This window comes from Nesoenas mayeri (genome assembly GCF_963082525.1).
Source record: "Nesoenas mayeri genome assembly, chromosome: 18".
NCBI classification, from domain to species: domain Eukaryota; kingdom Metazoa; phylum Chordata; class Aves; order Columbiformes; family Columbidae; genus Nesoenas; species Nesoenas mayeri.
In genome coordinates, this window is record NC_137566.1 from 6983510 (window position 1) to 6996067 (window position 12558).

At 50.3% G+C, this 12558-nt stretch overlaps 1 protein-coding gene across 1 annotated transcript in view; it reads right to left on the reverse strand.

The window, feature by feature from the left end:
- MEGF9 (multiple EGF like domains 9) overlaps window positions 1-382 on the reverse strand; it is a gene marked incomplete at both ends in the record, with an annotated part of 45340 nt that extends 44958 nt beyond the window's left edge. Inside the window, one exon of the mRNA XM_080355939.1 lies at window positions 58-382. Coding sequence (XP_080212065.1) covers window positions 58-382 — 325 coding nt within the window. The remainder of the gene's footprint in view (window positions 1-57) is intronic.
- Between the last annotated feature and the right edge of the window lie 12176 nt (window positions 383-12558).

A 12558-nucleotide genomic window follows, 5' to 3' on the forward strand; every position in this document is an offset into this window, starting at 1 on the left:
GCAAACCGGTGGCCCCACTGCCGACGCCCCCGCCCCGGACACGCGTGGGCCGCTCACCTGCGGGGCTGCTGCTCGCGGCCGCCTCCTCCTCCTCTTCCTCCGCCACCGCCGCCTCCTCTTCCTCCTCCTCCGGAGGCGGCGGCGGCGGTGAAGCGCTGCCCCAGGTGGGCGCGGCGGTGCTGCGGGGCCGAACCGGCGGCACGGTGCCGGGGCTGCCCTCAGCGGGGCCGCCGCTGCCGCTGCCGGGCTCGGGGGGCGGCGCGGTGCCGGAGGGCAGCCCGGCGGCGGCGGCCAGGAGGACGGCGAGGCAGAGCAGGGCGAGCCCGGGCGCGGTCCTCGGCCGGCGGCGCCTCATGCTGCGGCGCGGCGCTCCGCCATTCATTCATTCATACATCCAGGCGCTCCTTCACCCACCGAGAGGGGCCAGGCAGCGGGGCCGGGCGGCGGCTCCCGCCCGCCTCAGCCGGCCATGCCGCGCCGCTGCCGCTCCGAGCGCCCCGCAGGCGGCTCCCGCCTCGCCCCGGCCCGGCTGACAGCGCCGCGCCCGCCCCGCGCCCACCGCAGCCAATGAGAGCCACGCCCGCCCCACCTGACGGCAACTTTGTAACACTTTGCAGCCAATCAGCAACCGTCGGGGGCGGGCGCAGGGGAGGGGCGAAGAGGGGGGCGGGGCCACAGTGCGGTATTGTGAAGGCGGGGGCAGCGGCGGGGGGGGCACCGCCCCCAACCCCCCATCAGCGCCCCCCGGCAGCTCGGGGGGAGCGGGGACGGACGGGCACACGCCTTCCTTTTTTAATGTATAAAAATATCTGAAATATCTAGAATATTTTAATACACATCTTTTACATTTTATATTTTTATTATTTTTTATATTTGTATTTTTAAAATTAAATTTCATCTCCCAATTTTGCAAAGCAATAAGGCACCGGGATGTGCAGCGGGACACAAAGCAGGTTGTCAGCTGAGTCCCTCCTTGCCGGCTCCCTGCACACACTGCTGCAGGTCCCCGGAGGGGTCCAGCAGGTCACAGAGGGTCACCCCCCCCACCTCGGTAACCATCTCTGTCCATGTCCCCCTGCCCACCTCCACCATCTCCACGTCCCGTCCTCACACCCGCAATCACGCCATTCCCCTTTGTGCTGCTCATCCTCGGGGCTGGAGCCATTTCCCACCCAGCGTGGGTGCAACCTGGGGACCAGCCACAAAGACGGTGACACCTGGGGAGTACCCCAGCTGCCCCCCACCCGCAGTCCTGCTGGGACCACACACCGGCCATGACCTTGGCCAAATCCCCCCGTCCCAGAGGAGCGATCGGCAGCGCAGCGGGGGGAGGCAGCACACTGACACACATATTAATTATTTACGATACCCAACTGGGTGATCGCTGGTTCACACGCGTTGAAGCAAGACGCAGGCGTGCGCCGCCAGCCCTGTGCGCTGGGGAAAACGCTGCTCCCATCAACACAAAGGCACGTGGCTGCACACCGGGCTGTGCCGGAGTGGCTGGGACCTATGGAACCATATGGGCAGCAACCACCCCATGCATCCCACTGCAGGAAGGTGCCAAGCACTAGTGACACGGTGGCTTTCGGCTGCCTGTCCTTGCCTGTAGGTGCATGGCACTGCCAGGCAAGTGTTTGCATGGCCTCTCGTTCATGCAGGAGCCAGCAGGTGCTGATGAGTGTCTGTTTGGGGTTAGACAGCCCCACCTTCACCCACCGCATGGTCTAGGCTGCAAGTCCTTCTCCAGAGCAATATTTAGGGATTGTCTGTGGGGGAATGCTGCCCAGCACAGCTGCTGTGGGCTAATGATTCTGCAATAACTCACCACTCTTCCCACATATCCATCCCCTTCTCAGAAATAAATGGGACTTTGCTCCTGCATAATAATATAATTATTATTCCCCAGCAGCTATGCCACACCATTTCCCCCCATGGAGACAAACCCTTCTGAGATTAGCTTTTTATAATCGCTGTCAGCCTGTCATTCCCCACGGGGACTGAAGAGTCCCTCCATTCAGGGGGAATACAGCTGGCAGAGAGAGACGATGGTTTGCTGACCGAGTCCCTCCTCCAGCGATTCACACAAGGTTATTGTCTACGAGAATGGGAAGTGGGAAACCAAGCAGATGATTGATTGTTAAGGAAAGAGTTGCCTGGAACAAATAAATCCCCTAGTTTTAAATAAAACTGCACAGCCTCAGCCACCAAACGATGGACCCTGTGCCTGTCTCCCGGCCGAGTGCTGCTCCTGTCAGAGGCACGAGAGCCTGCACAGCACAGGCTGACAAGTCTGTTCAGCTGGTTTCCAAAATATTATATTCCCCCTTTCTGCTTGGCACGTCACCGCCTTTCATCTCTTTATCCTCAGGCGCCCTGTGCTGTCACCCCGACACAGGAGGGAGACAGGAAGATCCTGCCTGGATCAGATGCCCTCGGGGCATCCTTGTCCCAGCAGAACTCATGCAAGAGGACTGGCCACCCCGGGAAACATGGGATCACATGCAAAAACAGAGGCTAATTCTGCCCAGACAGCCTATTGCAGTGGTGTCTTATAGTGAGAATCATTATATAAAGCTGCAGCAATACGACTATCTCTGCCGCATTGGTGACACACAGAACCCAGAGCCTTGAGGGTAGAAAACCCCAGAGTTGAATTCCCACCTTGATGGAAATCACCAGCAACCCCCAAAGCTGTGGGTCTGCACAGCAAGAGCTTGGCAAAGGCTGGAGAAAGGTTGTGGCAGATGCTGAGCGAAGGGGATGGAGGATGTGGGTGGCATCTCCCGATCCCTGCACAGGGACATCTCCAGCAGGACCCACCGCTCCCCCTGTTGATGTCAGATAGAGCTGCAAGTGCTCCACACCCCCGATCCCTGGGCACAAACCATCCCAGGCTGGACCCTGAAAAAACAAGCACCCAAAAAGTTTCTGGTTGCTTTCAAGGGCATCCAGGCAGGGATGTCAAGGGCACCCAGCAGACCTGCGCTGGCACCGCGCCACCAAAATTTTCATGCTTCCCTTCTTTTTATGTTTTCATTTTGCAATGAGAAGGTGAGAAAGGCATGTCTGAGCTGGATGGGTCCTTGGGGAGCGCAGAGAGCTGACACAGAGCCCAGGCTGTGAGCAGGCGGCCCAGCCTTTGTACCTGCTTTTTTCATAAATTTTGAGGCTATCAGCATCCTCCTGGAGTTGTTCCTATTCCATCAAATCAGCAAGATTTTCTTCCCCAGTGGAAAGTTTCCATCAGATATGTAGCAACCAGCTCGTTCTCTGACCTATTTGTAAGCCCCAAGCCACTCTCTCCACCACCTACTGCTTGAAAGCTTTGATAATTCAATAAGATGTTAATTCTGACACCGAGCATAACTCAGGATACAAAAACTGTTTGTTTTTTTTTTAATTATCATTAATTGCAATGCAGGAGTAACGAATTCCCTTCGTGCACTTGGTTTTCAAAGCACTCAGCAGCATTTTGCTGCACAAGTCCCATTAAGTCAACGTGTATTAAAGGGTTTCTGACATTTCTGTGTTCTGGAGTAGGCAGAGCCCAGGAACGATGGGGCTGCTGCAGGGACTGAGGAGCAAAGCTCAGTCACAGCCTGGAGAGAGCATATAGGTGTTAGGGCATGGTTGCTTAAAAAACATGATGCAAAAGGGCACTGTCAGTTTTAAGCACATCAGGATCATGTTTTAGGACTGAGTGATGCTCTGACTGTGAAGGATTATCAGTGAGACCCCACATGCTTTATCAGGGCACACAGCCTGCACATGATGCTTTTCCACTGTCATTTAAGAGCCTGACCCAGTGGGTCTTTGCATGACTGTCCCTGAGGTGGGTGCCCTCCCCTCCCTTTGCAGAGCCCTGTCAAGCATCGCCCAGATTTAAGAGAGCTCAAGATATTCTTTGGGCTGCACATCCCCAGTGAATATTTTCATTATTCCACATGTACATTTTTCGTCCATTTAAATCATCAAATAAAAGGTAGTTAAAATCCCCAGAAGCATGTCTGTGGCGTGGAAGATGCAGGAACTGATGTTAAAGACAAGCAGAAGTCATGGCTCTATTTTCACTGCTGGAGCCAAGCAAACAGCATGTGCGTTGAGAAGAAAATAACTTTAAAAAATCTTCCTGTTTCCATGACCAGGCCAACAACAGCAACAAGAAGATGCTGGTTAGAGTGCAGAGCTCTATACCTTCATCTCCCTCTCCACGTGTTTTAAAAATAAACCATCTTTTATGCGGTTCTGAAACAGCAGCCTTGCCGTAGCTGAAGCGCACGCGTTGCCTACATTTATCCTCTGATTTGAATATGAATGAAAGCGAGTGAATTAAGAGCAGAGCCTGGAGAGCCGCGTGTGCAGGCGAACGGCTGCTGGCGCTGGGGCTTGGTGGGCAGAGGCTGGGAGCTGCACCTCGGTGGAGCATCCACAGCATCACTGAGCTTCCATGAGCCAATTCCTCCTCCTTTGGGGCCCTGTTGCCTCATATACTGTGCTTATGGGGAATTTGCCCTTGTAGGTGTCTCTGAAATAATGATGTTGCTTTAGAAGTGCTTTTGGCTGGCTGCTCTTGGCATGAACCCCACTATCGCGGTGCTGAGCATCCCTCCCTCCATCTCTCTGCAAACCTTGCCTTGTCCCATCTTCTTGCTATCCCTTTGCCCTGGTCACAAGCCACCCTGCAGCCTCCACATACCTCACGCACCTTATTTCTTTGCACAAAGCAACTACAGCAATGAAACAGCAAATATCTGGTGTCCTCCTTGCAACTTTCCAGACGGCAGCAAAAGTCACGTCCCCGTCCAACGGGGCTGCAAAAGACCGTGTGGTGCAGCAGCCGTCGCTCCTGCCGTGAGCATAAACAAACCCAGCGTTAGCGCAGGTCTGTCGTCAGTTCAAATTAATGCAATTAGCAGGCAGACGTCCCTCTCTTACAGGGGGTGAACGTTGACAGCTGGGCGCAGGACGCGGTGGTGGAACGGGCACCACTAACAGGTCCCACTTTCGCACACACTTAGAGAGTGGCTTAATTTTATGCATGTCGAGGTCATACAAATATGAAGCTAAGCTCCTTTTGACATCAAAAATGCCCTACAAATGCAAAAGACCGAATACATTGGCCTGTGCCTATGTTTGCTGCTGCCCTCTGAGAGGGTAGATCAGGAGGGCTGAGCAGGTAGGACCAGGCTCTGCACCGCTGACCAGGATCACTCAGAAACTACAATTTCATTTCTGTGGACAACTGTGGCACTTCAAAATCTGTTTTCATCTCCAAATCCTATTGTTCATCCCGAATATTCTGCTTAGGGTTGGGATTAGGATTGGGGTTAGTCATTAGTGTTAGGGATAGTGTTGGGGTTAGGGTAAGGGTTAGGTTTAGGTTTAGCTTAGGGTTACAGTTAGGGTTAGGGTTAGTGTTAGGGTTGGGGTTAGGCTTAGGGTTAGGTTAGGATTAGGGTTAGGGTAAGGGTTAGGGTTAGGGTTAGTCTTCAGGGTTAGGGTTAAGGTTAGGGTTAGGGTTAAGATTAGGGCTAGGTTAGGGGTAGGTTTAGGATTAGGATTAGGATTAGGGTTTTGGTGTTAGGGTTAGGGTTAGGGTTAGGGTTTAGGGCTTAGGGTTAGGTTAGGGTTAGGGTTAAGGTTAGGGTTAGTTTTCTGAAGCATTGTTGGAGGGGGATGGCATTTACCCTGTTAATTGAAGCTGGGCAGCAGAGGGGGTGTGAGGGCACAAAACAGGGCCAGCCCTTGCACTCGGTAAAAGGGTTGGAGCATCCCTTCAAATAAGATTTAGAAAAGCAGCAGGGAAGTGTTTCCGTACTGCACACACACAGAAGAGAGCAACAAATCCTCTCTTCATTTGACATCAGATCGTTGAGGCAAGTCCTTGAGCATGAGACATTGAGCTACCAGGGATTAGACAATTCCTTTGAAAAAGGGCTTTTCTTCCAGATCCCTTTAGCAAATCTCTTGCTATTACCCACCCTAAACCACTGGTAACACTTTCAATCTCTCCTGCTCCCTGCCACAGACATGCATTTTGCCTTTCACTCCAGGGCTCAGATTTTTTGCATTGAATGCTGAATGTGCATTATTGCCTGGGATGTGGGGTGGGGGGAACAGATGTGCACCCAGGGTAGGGAAAATCCCACCTTCCAAACGCCAGATCTGGGTTTTCCACTTGGCAAGGCCTCAAGGCTGTGGTTACCAGACATATTCTGCACCAGCGCAGCTAAACCCCTTCTTAAACTGATTTCATTAATTTGGGACATCTAGTCATCCACCCCCTCACAGCACATTATTCTGACCAGCCGTACCCCAGCCAGCTGCTCCACAGCTCCAGATGTATCCGTACAATCATTTCAACCCAAGGATCCCCACGTTACACCCCAACCATTAAGTGCTTGCTTGTGCCTTAACTGACATATCATGCAGAAAAGACACTGAGAATGAAAAAAAGCCACCATTTTCCTTTGGATTTGTTCCAAAAATTGGACCTGTTGTGGGGTTTTTTGTTTTTCTTTGCGTGTATGTGTGTGTTTTGGTTTGGTTGTTTGTTTGTCTTCTTTTTTTAAACAATGAAGGTGACTAATTTCCAGTTTGACTTCATCTGTTCTTGCTTCCAGGCACCCATTTGTGGATATTCCCCCCAATAGATTACAGAACCTGCAATGCCTGCTCTTTTCTCCCCATGAAGGTATTTACACACTGTCATCAAGTCACCTCTCAACCTCTTTTTTTTTTAATAATGCAAACAGATGGAGGTCTTTAAGTTCTCCCCCTTGTAAGGCCATTTCTCCAGTCCTTCAATCATTTTTGTAGCTCTTTTCAACACTTTCCAACACCCTCTCTTAAATGCAGACACCTGAACTGGATGTAAAATTCCTGAATCAGCCTCCCCAGTCCCATAAAATGGTAAAATCCTCTCCCTTCTCACACATCCAAGAACCTCATTCAGTCTTTTGGGTGACAAAACACACATTGCCAGGAAGGTCCCATTGAGCTGGTGCTCAACCACAACCTCCCTCCAGCCCTTACACAGAACAAACCAGCCCAAAGCACCCCCTTTGCTAAGGCTGGGGCTGCTTCTTCTTCCCCAGGTGTTCTCCGTTGAACTGCTCCCATTTCACACTTTTTCAGGCTATAATAGTGTCTTTTGGTCTCTTACTACATATACATGGTTTGCACTGCAGCTGTAGCATGTACACATACTTTTCTATCTAGGAAGAACCGTCCACCAATATCCTCTGGGCTGCAAGCAGCACAGTCACTTCTAGGCAGTATTATGGGTCAGTTTGAAAGAAATCTAAATAACATGCTGGAAAAAATGCTTTTTGCTGGAGAGCTGCTAATAATTCCCTCCTCTTCAACCAGCAGGTGATTTCTCTGTGGCAAACAGCACTTTTGTGGTACAAGATTACCAGGTAGGATGTTTTATTCCACTGGGAAATGGCTAAATTCTCGGGAAGCAATGCAAGGCTTGGGCAGGGGAGGCTGGGGAGATGGCAGCAGCCAACCGCTGCATGTCAGTGTTGCTCCACACAGCGCGCACAGCTGTGCAACATCTGCCTGCCGCGCTAAGCGAATCTGCTCTCTCCCAAAGCTCCGTGTTATCAGGGCGTTGGGGCTCTGAGGACAACGTGACAGCACTTCCCGGACAGAGGGACAGTCCGTCTGTGTGGCTCGACTGGCCAATGATGCCCAGCTGCTACTGAGGACTCAAGGGGTGGGAGTTGCACCCCTGGTCCAGGAAAAGGTGTCTGGTCGGCAAGCAGGTACCTAAGGGACCGTGGCCCTGGGCTGCAGGGGCACATCTCTCCTCCCTCCTGAGCCCCATGCAAAGCACAGAACCCCTTGAGATCCTACCATGGGGTCTAGCTCAGCACCCTTGCAAGGATAGGATCACCCCACATTCCCAGTCCTGGAATCTATAGGGGTGAGGTTCAAAGTTAAACCCAGCACAGCCCTGAGCAGGCGTGCTCCGATGTTCCCAGTGCTGTGCTGGTGTCACCCCACCAAACTCCTGTTTTTGACTCCCCCCAATTCCTTACAAGTCCTGCTCTAGAATAAATCTATAATTTGGGGACTGGATTTTCCTTCTATTGCCTTGGTAATGTATTTCCTTGTTGTGTCCATCACCTCAAAGAAATATATATTAAAGGTGTGAGGAAAAAGGTGAAAAGTGGCATGGCCACCAGAGGAAACACATTGTCCTGGAAACCCAATGCACGTCCCATCTGCAGACTCGGGTCTATGGTTAACCACGCGGGTGGCCAGCGTGGACTCATGGTTTTGTGAAAAGGGAAACAAAAGATAACCATTTTGTTCTGGTTCAGTAGAATAACAGTACTGATGGTGCCTCACACAAGGATAGAAGTGGGGCTGGGTTTTTGTAGTGATAATTCAGGTGTTCATTGCCAAAGAACAGCAGCATCCTTCCCAAACACACAGAGCCAAGGAGAAACCCCTTCTTTCTGCAATAACCAGCTCCTTCAAGCCCCTTGCAGTATGTCTATTCATTAATTCTCCCAGAGCCACAGTATAGCCACATGTTCCTGAGCAAATCCAACCTCCCCGGTTAGCAGGCAGCGTTTGCAGCACTCCCTTATGTATTTTTCTCTGTTGCAGACAGATGTGTGTTGTTTCCCAGCTCCTTCGGAGCGGTGTCCCCACCGTTACCTTCTCCTTCTCTGCCTTCCCCCGCTGCTTCCATCCCCATCCCCTGCAAAGCACCCAGCAGGGGAACAGGCAAAACACAGGCAAACTGCTCCGTGGTGTTTCTCCTCAGCCCCAGAAGCAGAAACTTTTGTTGTTAAACCTTCTTAAAAAAAAAAAAGACTGGATCTTTATGAACGCCATAGGTGGAAAAGCCTTTTTTCAAGATCTAAGCAAGGTCAGGACGAATCACACAGACCGGCAGCAGAGGGTTACTGTGCGCAAAGGGCAGGCGAAGGCACAGATACACAAAGGGAAATGCTTCATTAACCCCTCCCGAGGTTATCTGCTCGGTTTAAAAGCTAATGCCTCCTCCAAAACCATACAGTGCATCTGCCTGCAGCCCAGTTCATTACCGACCTATTCCTCGCAACCGGGGACACTCTGCTGGGGCCTCTCTCAGGGCTGCTTTGACCAGAGCCACCTGTCACTGCGCAGCCCCGCTAATGATCTGCCCCTCTGTTATTCTTTTCGTGTTTTCTTGAAATCACCCAGCTTTATGATCCCATTCCCCATTATCTAGGAATAGATCTGAAATGAAGTGACTATGGTTTATGGGAGGGTGGGTATTTTTCTCCTTGTGTTTCCATGGGTCATTGAGGATGTTCAGCTTGATGGATGGATTTGGATGGACGTGCCGCTAAGTCTTAGTGTGGCAGCATTGGAGAGAAGCGTGTTTTGTGGGAGCTGAGGTGTTCCAGGGAATAAAAGCCCCTGGACAGAGTCCCCTGGGGCTGCTGGTGGCCTCTCTCTTTGACAGGGACACAGCTGCAGAGCATCTCTCCTGCTTGGCTGTACCCAGCGAGCACCCAATATCCCGACACAGGCTTTTGTTATGGCTCCAGACAGCTCATTCCTGCAGGGTCCTGTCTCCGAGCCCATTTCTTCCTTGTCTCTCAGACAGCTGTTTACATTTTTGTTTGTGTGAATAATCTCAAATATGAAGGCTTCGCTTTGCTTTTCACCCCATTAGATAATATTAATTACTGCAGGGAGCCAAGTAGCTTGGAAAAAGGGGGGAAAAAACCCACTCTGGAAAAGTTGCAGGCCTTGCAAGTATTCAAAGGGCCATCTGCATCTCCTCCAAAGCTGTAAAGACAAATGAGAGTAGCAGTAGCACATATTTATTCAGTAGACATCATGGCAACATTTCTGCTCCTGTCTCAGCCAAGAACTAGCACCAAAAATGTAAGGCTTGCTATTCTTCAAGCCTTCCTCTACCTTGGAATGTAACTATGAGGTTGTTTGGATACCTGGCGGGACCTGACTCCTAGAAGGAGTCACCTGGATTTTTGGGTTAAATGCCAGCTCCGCCCTCTGCCCCCAAATACATCTCACCTGGTGGCCTCCCCTTTAAAGCTCCTGCATGTCTTCTCCTATTTTCCAGCCACATTACAGGTTGACTGGCCATCAGAAAGATGTCTGACTCAAGCAAACCAGCAGTATCGTCTGGTGGGAAGGTTCTGATCCTCACCCACCACCCCACGTGAAGGAACTTCCCTCCGTGCATGTCTCGTTGGATATTTAGGTACTGTCCCTAGGAGAAACATCTCCTCAGCTTCACAGCTGGACACAAATATTTGTTAGGCATAATAAGGAAGCTCTGTTGGTCTTTGTCCGGCTCTGTCAGGCCCTGCCTGGTTTGTCGGGACCTCTCGGGTTCTGTTGGGCTCTGTTGGGCTTTGTTGGTTGTTTTATTTGTTTGTTCCCGGCTCTGGCTGACATCCTGGTGGATAATAACTAAGGGTGTAAAGACATCCTGCCCGTTGCCTTCTGCCTGTGTGGGTAAAAGAGTGTAGAGCCTGGGTGATGCTTTGAGCATGCTGAGGCCCCATTAATGTGCTCAGTGAGGTTTGGAGAATGAAGCTCCAGTCTAAACATGTGCATGATTGATGGTGGTGTCTTGTTTGGTTGATGCATGGGGTGAAGCTCAGAAAAGAACCACCTGTGTCCTCTTCCTGGGAACCCAGTGCTACGTGAGCAAGGGAGGAGCTGCTGGGCAACGATCTCTATTTCTCCATAGGTACCTGCCTGCCACTATTTACTTTCTTATGGCACATAACAGCATCTTTCCAGACCCATTACCTCCCCTCAAAAAGAACAGTGCCCAAATCTAGGGAGCAAGAAATGTCCCAGGGGGTCAGACAGGGGGTTCCAGCAGTAACAGCAGGAGATGCTATCAAGGGAGGTCATTTTAAGGAAACCACATGTGAACTGATCTTTTCCATTAGCAAACTGCCAGTGGGTATCTGTAGCTTGCAAAATGCCTGTGGCATCTGCTGGCAGATGAGGCACAGGCAGGTTTTCTCTGTGTGCTTTTGCCCTGTGCACTGGAGATGGCAGCAGAGCACTCCTGGCTCCCATGCATCTCCGCCGTTTAAATGTGCTTCTTACTTTGTGTCTGAGTCTGCCAGAAAGTTGGAGTATTGATGGCTTTTGCTGTGCTTGTGATGTGCTGGTCAAAATACAGGTTGGCTTTCATGTCTTAACCATTCATCAAATTGCATTTCCATTGATTTTTGCTTGGATTTTTTTTTCTTTCTGAAATTCCAAGTCTAACAGCAGATCTTAAAGCTGGGGGCAGCTATTAAATCATCCAGTCTTACCTGCCATACAACGCAGGCTATGCAGTTCTACCCTTTGGGCTCTGTACTCACTGGTGTGACTGTGCAAATCCAAACCGTGTCCTGTCTCATCTACTTGGGTCATTAGTTCCCCAGAGTGGCTCCAGTTTCTGAAGTGGTGCAGGGACTGCAAAAAGATGCACAGACTTGCTTCAAGGCCTTGCAAACAAGCATTGCAGGACATGAAACTCTAAAGAAGTGGTCACCATGTGATTTGCCCCACCTCAATGGGAGTTCTGAGGTATAAATACAGGTATTTAAGTAGCAAAACATTATGAGGTTGTGCCAAGGAGGAATGGCTACAAATGTGCCTGTTAATCACGTGGTTTCTCTAAACATCTACTGTTGGCCACTGCTGAAGATAGGACGCTTGAATTAAAGACCTTTTTGATCTGAACACACACGGTTATGTTTGAGATTGTGCTGCTGTGAACGATTGCAGTTGCAAGCTGGGCAGCCTGTCTGGCTGGGGAAAACATCCCTTGGAAGCACCTCTACATTTGAGATGACATTCGATCCAATGCATTGATTGCAGTGGTCCTAGTTCAGGAGTCCCAAGGCTCAGTGGACCTGGCATCTATCATCTCCTGTAGAGTAGTAGTACTGTGAATTAAACGACTTACCTAAATGATAGATCTGGGGGAGCCTAACAACTGCTGGCATTATACATTTATACTGTGAAGAGAACAATATTTCTATTTTAAAACAAATTTTAGTTTAAACCAAGAGCCAGTCCCATAAAAGATGAAGTGTTTCTGTAACTTGATATGATAAAAGTCAAAGCAAGTGATCTATCTTTGTGGTACAGCTTTCATTTTTTTGTTTAGAAGGATCTAGTGTTTCATAGGACTTATTTGTGGAGGGACAAGAATAGCTGTTTGGTTCAGTTCTTGGTTAAGGCAGAGTCTGTTTTGATTTGTGTTTTTTTAAAAAACAAACTTTTAAATAGTTTTTGGCTTGAGTTTTTATTGGAAATCCAATCCCCTTACACACAAAATTTTTAATTGTTTCTATGAAAAACAGCATTGAGTGGAAGAGTGTTGTTCTAAGCTGCAGAACGCGCATGGCTCAGCACAGCCATCGCTCTGTGTGCCACTTGCAAGCAACCGAGGGACCTGAGGAAGATGAGTTGATGTCAGTGGGTCTGAATCCATGATGGGGAGATCTATGTGTCCAAGGTGAGGGAGAAATACTGCAATTCGCTGCCGTGTCTCACTGA